Here is a 19,312-nt window from a genome sequence, read left to right on the forward strand (position 1 = left end):
ACATGAATTTCAGAATGACAACCTATAAGCAAGTTTAGGTAGCACAGTGAGGTCCTGTTCCCTATGTGAAATACCCAAGCCCCCTGATAGTACGAATAACAGCATAAATATTATTTCCCTAAAATATTTACACCTTCATTTTCTGGAAACATTTTACTCATCTTAGGCTTTACAAAGCTTTGTTTTGGGGCAAGTGTGAACTACTAGTATCATCTTCATTTATATTGATTTGCACCAGAGGCCTGGTGCAAATTTATTTTGAGAGTACATCTTACTGTACTCACTACAAGCTTCTCCATTTTTTACCATGTAAAGCAACATTTTTCAGCTACCAGTATGATGAGATTGAAATCTGTTAGAAAATCTASCTGGAACCTCTTTTTAGTGAGAGGAATAGCCTGTATCTCTGAGTGTGGGTGCATTTTTCCTCAGCAAAAGAATTAGCCAACTCCATGGTGTGGCATGTGTGCTGGTGGCCTTGCTGGCAGCTGGTCACAGAGATGGTGACTGGGGCCCATCAGGGATGATTAGGTAAGGGAGGGCTCATGGGACTTGGTTGCTGCAGAGAAATACACTCATGGCCTTGATGTAGCTGAAGAATAGCTCCTTCTTGCAGGGACTCAGAGGCTGTGGCAACAGGATACATTTGGTCTTGTGAATGTGAGTGGCTTCACTCAGTTGCAGTCTCCTTTTCTACTTTTTAGGCAGATGGCCCATTAAGTAGATGTCCGAAGCTGCTTGATGGCAGTGGACATCCCTCCTGTGATCCCTCCTGTGTATCACAGATCTGTTAAAGCMTCACAGTATGGATGGCTGCAATGTCGTAACAGCAATATTACAAGGAGAGAGAGCTTGTGTCTCCCGTTGACTGGGTTTTAGTTAAYAGTTTATTAATGAACTGCTAATAGTCTTTACCAGTGCATACACTGGCCTCACAGAAGCTGTAGTAGTTTTTGGTGATTGTTATCTTGCARATCTCTAAGCTGAAAGCATTGCTGAAGAACTGCAAATTTTGGTTGGTTTGTTCATCTGGACAGGGTTTTATAGCAAACTGCTATCCAGCTTCATAGGCTTACAAGCATCATAAATGACTGAATAAAAGTTCCCAAATGAGCTAGAAGCCCCTAGAATGGGYTAGCTCACTCAAACAAGGAAATTTAATATTGCGTAGTAGCCTGTTACATTGCTACTATTATCCTAAGAAAATTGAACTGTGTAATAAAATTATATCCTGGATTGACCACTTGACAACTCAGAAGCTRTATTTGTGTATGTGTGTGTATAAAAAAGTTGTTTCATGTTTTTATATGCAAGATGCTCAAAATAATTCTTGCATGTTGGAAGGTCATGGCATTTATTATTACGAAGTTAATTTTCTCAGCAGTCTTCTGAAGTTTAGGATTGAAATCTGAACGTATGCAGCATTGTAAAATACAATCCTTACGGTTTAAGAACTGCAGCTAATCTATCCACGGGATATTGAATGACAGTAGGGAAAAGGGATTTTGGCCAACGATGGTGAAACAATGGCTTGTTTTTCTCAAAGAGGCATGAGGTTAATGGATCCAAAGTTTATATTGTCAATTCAGCCGAGCATTCAAGAACGTGTTCAGTTTTAAACTGAGAGTTAAGTAATTGGACACAAATCCCATTCAAGAGATTTCCCTCAAGTATTTACTGTTATTAATTAGTATTTACTATGGAGAATTAAGTTGGCCCTGAGTTTATTTTGCCAAAATATGAATCTTTGGTTTAAAGAAATCTAGTTGGTTTAAGACCATAAAATTTTTTAAAAGTTATTTTTTAATGATGTTTGTGTTCCTCCAATTCTGATACTTTTGGGGCTCAATAGAGTTTTGTAAGTATGGCTTTTTAGTCTGTCTGAGATATCCTAGYGTATCCCACATGGTCTTAAGCTACTGAAGCTACTTGTCCAAAGGAAACATATATCTCCCAGATCCCATGCTATATATGACAGCTCTGTTTGGAAGTCCTCAGATACTTTAAGCTCTTTCAAACTGTAACTGGATCAAACTCCCACTATGTCCACCTGGAGAGGTGYGGAAAATGTGAGATTTCAGCTGACTTCACACAGACAATAGCTTTGTAAACAAGATTCAGATCTAATCTGAAATATGATACTTAAGTCTATGTATGCCCAAGCCAACTCTGTCTAGCATGCATGAAATGAGAATCTCATTCAGTTGGCTTATTACCAAGGATATATTTACTTAGCAAGTAAATATAAAGGCCATTTTGCAGATACAGTTAGAGAAAATCAAAAAATAATAGTGCATGCTGCTGAAACAAGGTGGAAAAAAAGAGTTATATAACAAAAAGTTATTATTATCTTGTCTTTTTTTATGAGCAGCCCAGAGACTTGGCAGTGACACATGAGCTCTTTCAGATCTAGCTGGAAGGGCTTTGAGAAACTGCTATTTCTCAGCTGGATGTTACCTCTGTCACAGCACAGCCAACAGGGTAACTGTGGTCTGTCATTACTTCAAGGCAAAAACAGTCAGTTTAATTTAAATAGTCTTAAATAAATTAGAGGGATTAAGGTAAGCCTGCTGACTTGGCACTGGAGAGTGGTAATATGAAAAGTTTCACTTGTTCCTTTTGGGACAGTGAATTCTAGGAGAGAGACAACAGCAAATAGTAGGAAGTAATTTAGCATACGACCTGGTAAGTCAGCCCAGCTGTTTCTGATGTGAGCATCTGGCTGTGGCACAAGTGAGGCACTGACCTTTTTGAAACTGGAAACACTCAGTGTCCAAATCGCAATCATGCAGAGGGAAAAACTCTAGCAGCAGCAGGCTCTTCTTTTTTTTCACACTGCTGCAAAAGTCTCCTTCTAGTGCTAGTTCTACTTTGTTCTGGGATGATGGAAACTGGTATTTCTCATTTGTTTCATTTTATAAAAATAATGTGTCATTTTGCAGTATCTGTTTTAATGAGATTTATTATTTTAAATCCCACAAAAAAATCACTTAGGCATTGTTTTATTTTAATATTTTAATAATATGTGTAATATCAAAACTTTGTGACATATTTGTTAGCTTCTTTATCCTTGCTGTTCATCCTCAAGTTCTACATCTGAACCTATATAATTGTTAACCTGTGTAGATGTTAACATATCTTTTCTGCCTTTCTATTTAACTTTYATTTAACTGCTTTCCCATTATCTAGGAAAAACAAAAGGCTTTTGATCTTCATTTAAAGCTACAGTTTTTATCTACTGTATTGCAGCAGGTGAGAGCACTTTATTTTGTCTTGCGTTTTCTTACATCTCTTACATAGTAAGAGATGCTATGAAGTGATGTTGAGGGTTTCCTTATTCCTCAAGCAGAATTCCCAAACTCAGAGTATTTTCTTGGAAATATCATGTCATATTCTCTTGGCCACCTTCAGTAATCAACACAAGCAGAAGAGCCTGAAATCACAGAGAAACAGATGTTATGGTGGGAGTGATGAGCATGGAGTAGACATGTAGGGCAGACTAGCTCTTGTAGTTGGATTAATGATAAGAATTTTTTTTGTTGGAAAGATGAGCAGAAGCAAAGATAAGTAGTGTGATCTTCCTGTTCTTATATGTAAAAATTTTGGGAGAAAGAAAACTAAGATGATTTCTGTAAAAGATGATTTTTTAACAATATCTGACAGTGATCTTCAAAAATCTCTCTAAAATCTGAGTTCAAAAAATAAGCAAAACTCTTAATTCATTACAGAGTTTGTATACAGTGCATAGGCATTTTCTCACTTTGTTACTAATTTTTATTTCCATATCACTCTTCCAGCTGGTAAGAAGGTTCATGTTCTGTGTTATTTGAGTCTCAGCTGATTTGCATCAGATATTAATACAGATTTTCATTTTATTCACTGAGCAAAGAGATGCTTATCTTGTATTTTAAAATACATACTATTTTTAACATCTCATATATAAGAGTAAGCAAATTAATTTTGTATGATTCTCTCAGTCATAAAATAGGAGCCACTTTTTTGCATCAAGGGTTGGTGATCAATTCAACAAAATAAWCCCCCTCTCAGCTTTATTTTTCTTCTTTACTCTCAGAGTTAAGTTTTATCCTTTGTATTTTAGTCACCTGTTGGATCTTAGTTTTCTTTAAGGATGATCTTTTAAAAAATATTTCTCCATTTGTGCAATGTCATAAGCCTGTGTCCATTATAGATGTATTTACAGAATCTTCTGTGGATTTTCAGACTCAAGAAATATTTCCATTTCCAACTTGGACCATATTATTTCACCTCTTGAAAGAAAAAAGTTCCTTTGTTATAATTGTAGGAAAATTGTCTGTAGAAACCAAGTGTTACAAATAATTAGTGATAATATCTGTAATTACATTAGAACAGCAGATTGCATTCATTAGTTAAAATCTAGTGTTGAGAAATACCTAGCACAACTAAAAAGAAAGACTGTATTTCTCTCTGTCATACTTCAGACATCTATAGAAGAGCTCATTCTGTAAGCCAGTAGCTTATTTCCTTTAAGCAAGSACCCATATATGAAGACACTGATGTTAAAGGCAAGTCTCAAACTTGCATAGTAGATTCTTTCCTCAATACTATGATTTATTGTAGTAGCCTTGTCTTTCATCAAATACCAAGGCAAATGATAATTTTGTTTCCCAGTGWCTGTGGTATAGAGCAGTTAGGCTCACTTTAGGTCATATAAAGATTGGAATTGGTGGTTCTGGATTGATGGCTGTGTTTGTCCCACACTGTGAATACGCTTGTGTCCAAGATCTTGCTCACCTGTGCAGGAGAGGGCGTTTTGGTGGGTTTTTCAGGGCCTTCTCAAAGCTGTCCAGTGAAAAGTTCATGTAGTGGAGGGGCAGTTTTGGTTTCTGTTGTATACGTCAAGTCTGAATTCAGTCCAGTTATTCTGAAAAGATGAATCAACCAGAGGCAAAGAGAAACTTCTGCCTCACACCTCCCTTAAATCTTCACAAAAGAGGATGAGGGATATTGATTGAGAAACCTGTATGCCACCGGGAGCATGATAGAGCGACTTGAGAATGGAGCAAATAATGATTGCACTACAAGTGATCAAGGACACGGTCAATACTGTCAGGGCTGCTAGTGATGGAAACTTCCCCTTGTTCCARTTCTTGATCTGACTGTTGATGTGACCTGTTCTCTATTGAACTGCATGTCACTACCCCCAGTGTCAGTTTAATAAAGCCTAATGATAGTGCAGTATTATGGTAGCAAAAGAGAAAATACTAATGGCTGAGTAAAATGTGGAGAAAAAATAGTGACGGAGAACATTTTTTGGGGTCACTTAAGTGCATTAAGAACATTCATCATAAAGTAAAYGATGTTCATGAGCAGAAACTTGATGCAGAGATGTTGTGGGCTGCTGGAATATGTACAAGGACTTACTGCTCACCCACTCTCAGCAGTCTAGTCACTTATGTGGCTTCAGTTTTCTCATCCTGCTTTATTTCTGTTACTCATTAGCTTTTATGCAAGCATGCAAACAGGGGTCTACAAAGCAATCTCAGTGCAGCATCCTTAATAAAGACAAAAGAAATACCASCAGCAGCAGCAGAAGAGAAGGGAAATGGCTGAAGTTTGCTAAGAGCTTGCTTAGACCACTGAAATGTTATCTTCAGCAAAACAGGAATCCTTTGTCTGTCCAAACAYACATAGAAATGACAGGAAAGATGTCTCACAAGATGCTGTATTTATCATATTCTCTATACACACACGCATGCGTACATATCRGTATATGTACCTTTGCTTGCAGACGCACACTTTTGTAGTAACTGGTTAGTTTTAAACCTCTTCCACAAAGACCTCAAGAAATTAAACTTCTTTTGTTTGTCTCTAATGTCTTTGTAAGCATGAGCAATAATTATCATTAAAAGTATGTTTTCCTTATACCATTAAACTCAGTCTCAAATTCAATAGGGAAAGAGTCTAATAACCAGTGCAAACATTCAGATTTGGAGCAGCTGCATTGATTTCAGTTGAGACGGGTGGTGGTAAGCCAGATGTACGGTAGCATCACTGAAATAAGGATGCAACCTTGTGTTTCCAGAAGAATAGTTAAGCTCAGTTATTCTGCGCTAGATATTTGTTACAGAGATTGCTTTGTGTGTCTATCACAGCCTTATTAGTTCTTTGACTGCTTGACAAGACACATGGGTGAGACTTCGTCAAGGAGCGCGAGCTGTCTCTTTGAATCCCTTGTAGGTGTTAACAGCGACCTTTCCTGCAAGGGCAGGATAAATGAGACAGCYGAGAGGCCTTTATAGCAATTTGAAATGTCCACCTACCAGCGTGATTTTGGTGTGCGTGTGTTTGAATTTTAGGTGATTTTTATAGAACCTCATAACTTCTAAGTGTGACATGGGTGGTTGGGGAGGGGAGAGGGGTGTGGGAAGCTTTTTAGTCTGCTTTTTTCTTTCCTAGATTGTTTAAGGAAACTGGTCTGTCGCTCTGCCATAACCGCTATTGTTCTGCACTTTGGTGGTTGCAGCTCTGGGACTCCTGCAGACGGCTAACGGGGGGTCATTCTCCCCATGGCCGATAGGAAATCACACGCGGGGTCTTTCCTTCTAAGCCTAGCTTGGCTGGGCTGTCTGATAACACCTCGTTTTGGCAGCTGCTAGGGGGAAAAAGCCCTAGGGGCCCATGGTGAGCACAGARCAAGCATTTGTCCTACTAAAACTTCAGGGGAGCTTTTTTTCCTCACACATGTTAAATAATTATTTTTCCAGTATTATTTTTCTACCCCACTCAGTTTGCAAACTGGACCTTTCAGAACATGAGCTGTATGAACAGCTTTTACCAGTTGTTAAWAGACAGGTAGAAATATATGCAAAAACATTATTTGAGTAGACGATTCCACACGATTTAAGAACCYCTGAACTCCCTACATGTTGTTTTTGTGCCTTCCTTTGGCAGAAATTAATGTCTTCTTGTTTCTCTGTAAAACACAGGCCAGGGCAAAGGCGAGTTCTGAATATCCTTTGCCAGAAGCTTTCGCAAAGTTTAAATTTAAATACACTGAAATATTGCTTGTGCTGTTAAGTTTGAGGAGTTCTACTTCTCAGGTGTACCTTAARACAAGGAGAGGATACCAACAGGCCAGAATCAAGACACATTCGTTGATGCAGGCACTTTACGAACGTTCATCTAGCTGCCTTGTACCACATTCAGTGTGAAGCATATCCATGATTTTAAAAGTCAAACATCTGCCACAGATGTTTTATCTCAGAAAATGTTTTATCTCTAAAAGATCCTAAAAATCATATTTCTTGCCTGTTGAACTTCTCTTCCCYCCCTCCCCCAGGGTACCTATTGAGGAGATGCAGAATTTTCCTCAAAATTTTGATTTCATAAAGCTTCCTATCACAGAACACGTTACTAGAAAAAAAAAAGTTCTGTGATAATTTCTCTGTAATAAATGCCAATTTAATTTCTAATATTCTGGAATAAGAGCACCTTTCTCTAATTTAATTTAATYCTTTTTAGAAATTCGTTATTAGCATTAAAAGATACAAATTTTTAAGAAATAATGAACACTAAATTCAGGCTACAATTCCTTAAAATGTCGAACACAGTAAGGATGATGAAAAAAGTRTAGTGTCTGGCCTGTGTCCTTTTTTGGTCACTACTCACAGAACTGAATAAGAAATAAGTACTTGTAAAAAAGCAAATAATACAAAGTAACATTGATTTCTGCCTCCATCCTATAAAATTATTGATCTGTTTTTAATCTAATTGGCACTYGTGAAAATAAATGGAAAAATAGTAGGCTGTTTATGGGGTTCAAGTATTTGTTCTCAGTAACAGAGTCCTAGGCCTACTTGTTCAGGACTGATTTGGCTTTCCTAACAAGCTAAAGATYTGTGTGCTGTAGCATACTGTACTTGCTTTGTTCTCATTCTCTTTAATCTCATGTGCCTAATTATTTCTTGTAGTTCAACAAAATAGCAGTGTTTTAAGATGCCTTCATGTATTGGTTTACAACTGTTGAGTGCTCRCTGCCAAAGAAGTACAGCTTTTCAGTAAAAGTCTTATCTAGCATATAAATTGAAATTACAGGAAAGATATGATAAAAGAGTTTTTCCAGGTAAACCTGGAAAAACAGTGTTTGAGTGAAACAAAAGAACATTGTTTCTGCTATATCCCACTAAGTAGACCAGCTGACATATTGATTAATGTAGTTTTAAAATAATAGGCATTTGTTGTTAAAGACACTTTTAATCAGTTACACTTTTCCATACTACAAAATTTACTGTATAAAATCCAGGGACTGTTTCCTCAGTTTTGATTCTGCAGGTATTTTGTTTGGGGAAAAATTTACAGTTAAGTAGGCCCCTAATTCACATGCTTAAGTATTTGCAGATTGGAGAATTAAGTAAATTTAGATTTGAGCTTTCCATCACTTCCCTATAGGCAAAGCAGCACTGAAGATATTCCACAGGAATTCAGTGACRGTGTATGTGTTGACTTAGCTATTTTGGATCAGTCTCCAAGCTGCCTGGTTTGGATGTTGAGTGTGAGGCCTGAGGGTACCTCAGGTGAAATTTTATTGCCAGCAGAGCAGTTGTCCTGAAGCCTAAAGTCTATGTAAGAATCCTCAGAATTAGGATCGCTGATAACAAATTACAGATCGAGAACACTAATAAACTAGATTTAGAGTTAAAAAGGGGAGGAAGGGAAGGGCTGGATAAAAACTGCATGCTTTTCCTTGCTATTTGAAATAATCTATTTAATAAATATTTTTAAATGTTGAATTGAAATTCAAAAAAAGGGTACAAATGATAGCCCTTTCTTTTCTGAGGCTAACAAATAATTCATAGCAAGCATCCTTGTAAACTACTCGTCTCATAGGGCTGCTGAAGACTGCTTTCCCTCTTCTGTGGCTGCCATTTGGTAGCTCCTGTAGATATGAAGATGGATGATTCCACATCTGTTTGCCTCTGCCAAAAAAAAAAAAAGAAGATTGTGTTTTAAAAATCTGTTTAAATGCTGTTGCAAAAATAGACAAATCTAGCTGACTTCCGTTTTAAAGCTGGGTATATCTGTAACCCTTTGGGATAAGATTTGAACCTGGTCATTTCARCCCTCTGCTAGAAATTGTGCTGTGGGTGTTCTGCGCATGTATGTTATTTTGGGTGCTCTTATCAGTGTGCWTATGTGAAAAAGAGAAGGAAAAGAGGAGTCAATTCCAACACAGACACAGTTCATTACAGAGTTCTTGTGTCTGTAAGTGGCAACTAGCTAGATGTGCTGTTTTAGCACATTTAAAAGCTACAGCTACAAGCAAGGTATTTTACATATTGTGCCTCTRTGCTAACTTACTGCTGTTGTTTTCCCTGTCTATTCTTGTAACAAAACAGAAGTACTCTGCTGTCTCTCTCTGCAACATATCTACAGAGGTCCTAAAAGTCATCAATGCCACTGAGGAACTGATAGCAGAGTCCACAGGTCCCTGCGATTTCCCAGCTGACCTTCATGACAGAGGGAGGGGGACATTCCCCTTAGGGACCGACCCCGCCAGACTTGACGAGCAGCTCACCACACTGGAAGAAAACGTAAGGATGTGACTCAGTGTGTGAGTCGAATGTGTGTGTGTTTGTGTATGTGCCTGTGATGACTGAAATGAGAGAGTGTTTAGGCAGTATCCGTAGATGTTCAGAATTAACTCTGTTATTTGAATGAAACAAATACATAAACAGAGCAAGAAATACTTATCTTAAAGGGGTGCTTAGCCTTCTTCTTTGGATGTGTACTTTAAAACATTTGGGAGAAGGAGGTGTTGGATGTACTTGGTTTTATAGGTAATTTTAGAATCCCCTAGAGGATTTTACCCTAAGGTAACTTAATCCCCTAGAATCTCTATAGTTTTGCCRCTACACCATGCCTTGTTGAAGTCACACATCTCCAAGTCCCAACACAGCCGTATTATTGTAAGGACAGGCAGAGAAAGCAGGTCTCGAGTCACCCAGACAAGAAGTGGAACTCCACACACACTTCTCCAACATACTGTACTGGGCATCCCAGGACYCGGAGCACGCTGCTGTCCACTTAAAAAGAGCAGACTGAAGAAGCAAAATTATGCAAGCATGTGGCCACCTTCAGATCTTCCATCTTTTTACATGAGTAACTGTCCTCTGAAGAGAAGATCTAATGCTGAATCATTGAGAGAAGTCACTGTTCCCTGGAAGTTTTATGCCTCCACTTAATGGAGTCAGTATACTTGTAACTTCCAATTTTCTCCTCTTGCTACATTTAGCTGATTTTGTTTCGATGATTTCCCCTTCATTAGGTGCTTTTAAAGATCTTGTAGGAATCCAGGCTGTCCCATTATAACATCCTGATCAATTCAGGAAAACAGATACTGTTTTCATTTAGCCCCTTGAAAATTTTCAATACTGGAATCTCTTCTTCCTGGCTAAAACCAGTTTCCTTCACAGAAATCCCCTCCCACAACAGCCCCAGGCTAGGAGCCTTTTGGGAGATACCTTGTGGCAGTGGCAAGCCCTCCTGGCCCATGGCCTGTCCTACTTCAGAGCCCTCCCACCTGCCTCACAGATTCCCAGGGCTCTCTCACCCCCACTTTTTGAACTCAAATCTCCTAGCCCTGCTTGGGTTGCTTTCCAACCCACATCCTACCCCTCCAAGCCTTGTCTGCTTGCAGACATTTTCTCTCTCAGACCTCTGCCCATGTCCCCACAAAGAAGTATCATTGAAATGAGTGGAAAAAGTAATTTTTATTTAAATCAGAATATTAATTTTATGGTCCACTTGTATTTCAAGTACTTCAACAGAAACATTAAGTCAGATCACTTATTTATTCCAGGTACATTCTTCAAGGACTTTACCCTTGCAGTTAAAGATTGTCCTCTTTTGAGAGGTAGTTCATATTAGATGTAGTGCATTAGCTTCTTTGAAAACTCATGTGCATGAAAAAAAGGATTATGCATTGAAATAATTGAAACAGATAAAAAAATCTTTTATAAATAATTAAGAAACAACAATAAAGCCAAAAAATAATAAAATGTRATTAAGAAAGAGTTAAATCTTACTAGAGTTGTTCTCTGTCATTTTTGATCCATAAAGTCACAATATGGCCAGAAATGGTCTCAATAACTATTATGTGAAAAGGACTGCAGCCTCTAAGAGTCATGGACAGATATAATGCCTTGAGTGGGAAATGTACATGAAGTGAAGGCTCAAGGATGTTCTTCAGATCCTGTTTGCTTGCCCCCAGAACCGTGAAGTGAGCAACAGAATATATTTAATTGCTTAATAGTTTTGTAGCACCACAGACTTCAAAGATACCAGCATAGGAGAGGCTGCTGCTGGGGAAAATTAGAATCTATATTGCCTTTCTACAGTCCTGTATGTATGTCTATCATACAAGCAGTCTCTTGGCTATCTAAGAAACAGGCAGAAGGTGCAATATTTTCACAGGGACAACTTTAAGCATAGTATTTGAGGGCCAGTGTTTTGTAAGTTACCCTCTTCTGTAAAATGTGGACCTCCATCCAGCTGTGTATTTTAAATTTCTTCATGAAATAAAAGAAACCCATAGAATACAATGCATTATGAATTACTGCTCTGGGACATGGGAAATAAACCCTCTACCTGCAGGTATCAGAGGTGTTGAAGGTGGGTGAAAATGTTTCTGAAGAGAGAGAGTTGTGTGTTTTTAGGGAAGATCTCTGAATTATGGGGTGTCTCTTATCAGACCCAGTCTATAGACCCTTCACTGGTTTACTCCAAAGCTTCCAGAGATGGAAAGGTTATGGCTGCTGTAGATCTGAGTGAGAGAGGGATGGGAGGGAGTTCGCTGTGCTGCACTTGTAAGCAGTTACTCTATTAAATGTTAGTATACATATGCTGTTGTATAGTTATTCCTACACAGATTTTGATTGTCAGAGGACCTTAAGAACATGTTTTAATAAATGCAGATTTATATGCAATGTGAGCTATAGCTTCTCCTTGCAGATGTTCATTTTTTATTATGAAATTAAATATCAAAAACATCTGAAGCAAAATTTTCAGCTCTTTTTTTGTTGGTGGTGAACCTGGAAAAAATCTGATTTGGAATTGTAGTGCAAGTTGCTCGTGGAAGATGCAATCTGCTCAAACCTCCCTGTGTACAAAGCTGAAATGACTGACTCCTATCCCTGCCTTGGCCCTGCAGGTGTACTTGACAGCCAGCACTGTGTATGGGCTGGAGGGGCAGCTGAACAGCCTGGAGGATGCAGCACGCAAGATCAACAGTGTTACTGCAGAATCAGAGCTGGCCGAGCTGGAAGATCAGGTGGCCACAGCAGCTGCCCAGGTTCATCATGCAGAGCTTCAGGTGAGGACCACAGCTGCCTCCCTGCTTGCAGGTGTCACACTGTCTTGCCAGCACTTGTGTTTTTTCAATGTTCTCTCGTACTGCAGTGAACTGATAATCCCAGGATATGTGACTGCCTAACAGGAACTGAGCAAAACTTAACTGCACTGTGCAACTCCACGCAGCCCTATGTATTGTACTAGTTTGTTTCTTCCCCAGGCTTGTTTTCAGACGTGAGAATGAAACAGTCYATTCAATTCTAGTACTGGAATCCTAAAGCTATACTTGCTCTTTGCTCCCAGGAGGATCATACAGTATGCTCTGTCATATGTGTGGCTGTTAAATACAACAACAAATACAGTTTTATGTAGTTCTTCTGATCTGCAGATTTTAGAGCACTTTATGAGAAACCAATGTTGGTGTCACTGATGAAGGCCAAGGCCAGCGAGTCACTGAGCCAAGCACAAAACCAGCACCTCCCAGTCTCCCTGCAGCTCTAACTGCTGAGGAGTACTGGCTGGAAGGACACTGGTTGTGTGGGCTGCAATCCAGTATCTCTCTAGTGGGACACAGAAAGTTCTGACGCACAGAGAACTTCATGATGTGGTGCACAAAGCTGAAAAAGGCAACTTTGTCAGACCTCGCATTCGTAATGACCTCCACACACTGCTATCGCCTTGCTCCCAAGGACTTCACAGACCAGTTTATACCAAGCAAGACACTCTGACATCCTTGTGTCAGGCTTTTTTTTAACAGGAAAGTACCTGTTTGTGTTACTCAGTGGGAGCATGCTCAGTTTAGGCCTGAGCAAAGATCTCAGAATCCAGCCTGATGACTAAAGTGCATTGCAGAACTAGATGCCATGTCAAACTGGCAGGGACATATTGGTTTCAGTTAGTATTTTATGGAAAATATATAAATGGGCGTGAGGGAGGAGACAGGCCTGAGCACAAGAGGAGGATTGCAGGGAAGGTAGTACACAATTAATCCAGTTGAAGGTTTTTTGCCTAACTTTGGGTGTCATCATAAATCAGGAGTCAAGTTATATGTGCAGCTGAAGTCTGGCTTTCTAACTGTTCTTTTCTTTTTGACAACATTTGTTTCCACTGGTGTCAGCATYAGCCTACTTTCTCCCAAAATGCTTATTTACTTGGCCTTTTGTTTTTCCTAGCAATTTTTTTCCATTGAGTGTTTTTATATAGTGCATGCATGCCTTTGTGCATGTTTGTGTTTATACACATATACACCTAAATTATAGCATAATTATTTAAGATCAAAGTTTTGGATTTGTGACAGAGGATTTATTTTGTATGTGCAGGAAACTTGGAAATAATTTGGAATTAGCAAATCTGTTCCAACAAGTGGTATTTTTGAATATAGGTTTTGCAAAACCCTGCTGGAATGAACTTGGAATTACRTAACTAAAGGTATTTGGGAGATGGCAGATGTGGGGGCTTTCTTTCATCCTTCTTTTCTTTTCTTCAAAAGGAGTAAAGTGCTTGCTTGTTCCTTTATTCCATCTGATTGGCGATCATCTCTACTAACAAATAAAACCCCTTTTGACATCAGGACTAAAGAATACAGGAAAACAAAGTGTCAGAAGTACTGAAGAAATCAGCCATCTGTTTATATTTTTTTATTAAAGAGGATTGGAGTGGGGAAGGGATATATTTTAGTAGTGGCGTCTATAGTAATTTTAAAACTTCTTTTTTCCCCTCCCCATCTGTCTGTCTCTCTCTTTTATTTTCTTTGAAGATTTCAGATATTGAGAGCAGAATATCAGCTCTCACTGTTGCAGGCTTGAACGTGGCTCCATGTGTTCGCCTGACAAGGAAACGGGATCAAAAGCAAACAAACCAGGTGCCAGAACATTATGTAGTATTCAAAAATACATTGGGAAAATCCTACCTCTTTTTCTGTAATGGAGTTGAGTAATGTGTGTGTGTTGTTTACAGATGCATACAATAGATACATCAAGACAGCAGAGGAGAAAACTTCCAGCTCCACCAGTAAAAGGTGCACTAAAGCTGTTCAGTACATTGTTTTCACAGTCTTTCTTTAAACATTTCAATATAGCGTACAGTTCAACAAAGCAGGGGAAGGATTAAGTTATAAAATGAACAGAGCAAGCCTAAACATGCCCACCCTCCTCATTTCCCATTGTACTTGTATAAAATAAAATATACATTTAGCACATTAWAAAGCATTGCCACTTTCTCTTTCAGTGGAAGTTGTGGCAGTGGCAGATTGCTAGGAGCAGAAGCAGAAGGCTGGGGAAAAAGCAAACAGGAAATGCTGAATATTTGTCCTGCAAACATTAAGCCGATGCTTTGGAGAGTCTGGGGTTAGACTGTGAGACCCAAGCAGTTGTACTGTGTTAATTACCAATAGCCGGTTGCCACTCTCCAGAACCCCTAGCAATTTTCGTAAAGAATATGCCCACTGAATTCAGGCTATGCTATTTGGCTCAGCAGTGTCCTGAAATGTTAGGTATGGCTGAGATGGTTTTATAATATACAGTGCTYTTCTCTTTCATGATTACTCTTGTTTTTACCCAGCAGTGCATTCTCTCTGGCAATTCTAGGGCCTGATTCACCTTGCGTAACTCTAGTATTACTCTTGTCTAACTCCACTCATTGGCATGGCCTCAAACTAAAATAAATTGGGAGTATCACAGCCTGCTGCTTTTCATTTAAATTAAATCGAACTTTCCCCATATCTTAGAAKAATTTTTATCTCTCTAGAAGCCATGGCTCTTTAGGAGTATCATTACATTTTCTTCAATCTATGATGTGAAAAATCTCCGTTTCTGTATTTTTTCCAGGTGAAAAAACAGATGGTTCTCCAGTTACCACTGTTAGAACATTTAACAGAAACTTCATGCTCCACGGATCTCTAACACAAAGAGCTAAAGAGAGGAAAAGCACTGCCAAGGACTTAATGGTAAAATCATAACAAATGTTTTTAAAGCTGCCATTAAAAGCATTAGGTAGAGATACAGCAGTATTTGTGTAGGCAGGTACCTTTCAACATCTTCACAAAACTTCTAATACTTGGGGAAAAAGAACCGCGACTCCTGAGCCAGCTCTGAGCAAATATGACCAGTGTCCTGGAAGCTGTCTGGCTATATACCRTAGTATAGCAGCACTGTGCTCCTGAAAGTTGTTTATATGTACTGTCAGTCTGACGCCTAATCTATGCATGTCAGCCTGTATGAATGTATTCCAGTGGCTAGGTTTCCAGGAATGTACTACCCTCTGTAAAAAATAAAAAAAAAAGAAATCAGTAGTCTCCTGCAATTCAGACTTCTGGCCAAGACTCTTGCAGTATCAACTGCACAGTGCAAACTGAGCAGGTGAGACTTACCTTGAATCTCACTAATTTTTGAGAAATGTTCAAAGGAAGCCTAGGTAGAATTTAAGAAGTAGATAGGCCGTGCATTGGCTCTGCAGAGTTTGAACAGACAGGTTTCACCATACAACTCCAAATCATTTCTTCTAGAGAAGCTGTAGAGCTGTAAGCAAAAGAAAGCTGAATCTCTGAAAGCATTCTGCTGCTAGGTATATGGGGGACAGGCAGAGGAGAGGGAGGACCCGGCTCCCTAGAAGTTTTAAGAAGTTTGTGCTGTATTTTGCTAACCTTTTTTTTCCTGTTCTCCTCTCTTCTAGGAACCTGCTATAGGATCTGCTGTGATGTACTAAACTTGTATGTCTCTACTGCCAATAACACACTGCCTAAGGCTGAACACTAGAGTGCCTTTACTTAACAGCCATTGTGTATGTCCAGTTGAAAATGGACCCTCAAGAACCCACAATGCCTCAGTTATAGGGCTTCGTTTGGATACCTCACTGAGAAAGCTGTCCAAGTCTTCAGCATTGTGGTCTGCAAATGGAAACTCTGCCTTAAAGTTCTCACAAGACTCTAGAAACGATGCTGAGTTTCAAAAGCAAGGCTCCACATTTTAAGATGCACTTTTTCTCCCCATCGATTGTACTAAAGTATGTCATCTTTAAACTGCAGTATGTTTTTGTACACATAGTCAGTCATAATTATAGGCCAATATTTCATATAAAAAGACAGAACAAAGCAGACCTGTGATCCATATTTACTAGCCTCTTACTATTCACATAGGCATCTGTCTTGTCGAGCAATAAGAACAACTCTGCAGTAAGTGCTGCTCTTCAGCTGCGTGGTGGGAGCGGAGGACCGATGTACCTAGCTCTGCTCCTGGGAGTCAGTGAAAGTTTTGAGGTGGTTTGCAGGGTGAGGTTTGCAAAGGCAAAGACTTCTCTGTGCACTGAGGGTATGTTTGGYAGAGATGATATTCTAGCTCCAGGGCTAGCTACTGGCAGCAGGGGGGAGCATGGGTGTCATGTTGCATTGTGACTTGATTGTAAGCAGCACATAGGAACTAGAGGTCTGTTGAGTTGTAATTCTGACATCTGGGCACATCTGAACACTGTTCCAAAACCGACACATATGTATGTCTTGTTCTTGTCGGCAGCATTGTCTGTTTAGTGGTGTCTAACTACACTGTAGTTCAGAATAAAGTCTGACCAAATCTTTAAGATTGGAAAAAGTAAAATGATTGTGGATTAGATCTCTGCAGACTTGCTGATCATAGTAGGGTAGGTGCAACCTAGAGGAGATTCCCTTCTGCTGTTCCTTGTCTTTTCCAAGGAGGAGGCAAATTCAGGCAAATACAGCCTGGATATCTTTTCCTCTGCTCCTCTGTAGCCAACGTAGAGTAGCTGGGGCTTGTCACTGGTGTCATATGCACCCACTGTGACTGGGCCACTGTGAGCTGGATTGTGAATAGCCAAATTCCTTTTTTTCACTTCTGAGTGCTTTAAAAGGTGAGCCAAACTCTGGAAGGCCCTTGGAAAGGGCCAATTTTAGGCCTCTTGGCAGAGGATCTTGCCAATTTGCGGTACTTTGCTCTGGAGAACGCAAAGGAGGAAGGTAGAGGAGATGATAGGCAATATATATTGTATCCTGTAAGCTGAGTGCAGAGTAGGTATCCAAATGCAGACCGGGCTGATACGAAATGTGTTTTGAAGGAGGATATGAGCTGACAAATTCCACCCCCCCTCAGCATTACGGAGCTCTAGGTTGGAGAATCTCTCAAGTGAGATGTCTGTCCTTTGCCAGTGGTACCTAGAGAGCCCTAAGGATGCACCTGTTTGGCTTCATGTCTTTGTCTGAGGACCATTACTAAATTATACAGAAATTTCAAGATGAAACGCTGAATAATTTCTGACTGACTCCAAATAGTTTAGTCCAAATTTTCAGTTCATTTGGGAGAAGAGTACCTTGATTTTCAGAATTGGTGATGAGCTCTCCTGAAGGTAACGGGTACCAGGGGATGAGGAGAGCCAATCCTTTCCCTCTGCTCCYTTGGAATGTCACTTAATAGAATTTGTGCATTTTATCGTGTAGCAGGGATGCAGCCCTCGCCTTCTCCCACCACCTTGTGGTACCACTGCACTGAGCCCTGCGGCACTCAGCAAGTCTGGAAATGGGGCCATAGTGCCTCTACCTGGGCAGACCTCCTGGCAGTCTGAGGCTGTGGAGAAGAGACATGAGTAAGATCTGGCAAATTTCCTGACTAGACTGGGATTTGGTGGGGCAGGTAAGGATTGGTTGGATGGGACAGGTGGAAAAACAGTTCCAGTTACAAATTTATCACCCACATTTGAAATTTTAGTTTGTCACTTCATTGGTGTCCAATTATAGGTAAGGAATCATTAGACTAAATACAGCCATCTTCCTAGCTACTATATGAAAGCATTTCTCTATCTCGTCTATGAATTTCAATCTGCCGATAATGTGACCCAGTATGTTTGTTCCGGGTGGAATTATGCCTTCTCCTGCTCCTATACAACATCAGTTCTCTTGAATTGGTTTGCACAGATGCGAGGGCAGAATTCATCCCACTCTGTTTAACATATGTATACATATAAAAATAGATTTTATTTATATATGCAATCCAGCAAAGGAGATTAAACAGAGTAGGATGCCTAGTAATTTTTTGCTATTCAGTCTCCTCCCCCCTTGACTGTTCTTGTGTATGTATACAATACATTCCCAGGTTTTGGTTTATGCAGGTATGCGTGTAATGAAAAGTCATTAATGGTGGTTGGTCTACATATTCGTCTAATAATATTAACTAATATTGTGTATGTAATATCAATACAGAAATGACTAATTTTAATAGAATAACTCTTTGGCTTCTGTTCTGTTAGTGTGATTTAAACAAAGTTTGGAATAGGATGTTTTCCATAAGAGGCATGAAAAGCAACTATTATTGTGTTACAATGTTAAAATACTCAGTCTTTGACAGAAAAATGTGTACTGTGTAGGCATTGCAAAAAAAAAATACCCCCTGCTATAAGGCATTTGAATTTTTACAAATGTTTATTGTGCCAAATATGTGCAAAGATATAATTTACTGTTTTAAAAAATCATAAAAGCATATGTTATAGCACACAAAGAATTATTTTGTCATCAAGTGATTTCAATCTTTAGTGTTAATATTTATATTTAGATTAATTTTTATAAATGAAAATATTTTAATGGGTAAAATGAAGACTATATGATCTATTTGATTAAGTCTGAGTGAATATTAAGCTTGCCTTGTTGTTATCTGCATACTCACCAAGAATTATTGTCAAGAGAAATTATAAGAGAGTAAAGCAATTTATGGAAAAGAATGCCTTTTCAAGGACATGATTCATAAAGAAAAAACAAAAGTTATTCTCTGTTGTTTGGATTTATGTGCACTTTAGTTAGGAAATATGCAGAACACGTGGCCCTTCAGGTACTGCCTGCCCATAAATAACACTTCGTTATAAAACGCAGGAGACAGGGCAGTCCGTGGAGGAGTCTTGGTTAGGTGAGGGGAGGAATATACCTGGAGGCAGTCACTCCACGTCCACTGGGGTTGACGTGGGAGGGATCCTGTTAAGAACATGCGATGTT

The 19,312-nt window shown here is 39.2% G+C and overlaps 1 protein-coding gene across 3 annotated transcripts in view; it reads left to right on the forward strand.

The window, feature by feature from the left end:
* MYRIP (myosin VIIA and Rab interacting protein) overlaps positions 1-18,810 on the forward strand; it is a 207,602-nt gene extending 188,792 nt beyond the window's left edge. For 2 of the 3 annotated variants that reach the window (XM_085309963.1, XM_085309964.1), the window contains exons 11-16: positions 9,378-9,572; positions 12,191-12,352; positions 14,087-14,191; positions 14,287-14,347; positions 15,156-15,274; positions 16,000-18,810. In XM_085309963.1, the coding sequence (XP_085166089.1) occupies positions 9,378-9,572; positions 12,191-12,352; positions 14,087-14,191; positions 14,287-14,347; positions 15,156-15,274; positions 16,000-16,032 (675 nt within the window). In that variant the 3' untranslated portion in view covers positions 16,033-18,810. The remainder of the gene's footprint in view (positions 1-9,377; positions 9,573-12,190; positions 12,353-14,086; positions 14,192-14,286; positions 14,348-15,155; positions 15,275-15,999) is intronic. The other variant, XM_085309965.1, reaches the window with a different exon arrangement.
* Positions 18,811-19,312: the final 502 nt, after the last annotated feature.

The sequence above is a fragment of the Rhea americana genome, unplaced genomic scaffold (assembly GCF_003343005.1).
Source record: "Rhea americana isolate MKP2758 unplaced genomic scaffold, rheAme1 scaffold_309, whole genome shotgun sequence".
NCBI classification, from domain to species: domain Eukaryota; kingdom Metazoa; phylum Chordata; class Aves; order Rheiformes; family Rheidae; genus Rhea; species Rhea americana.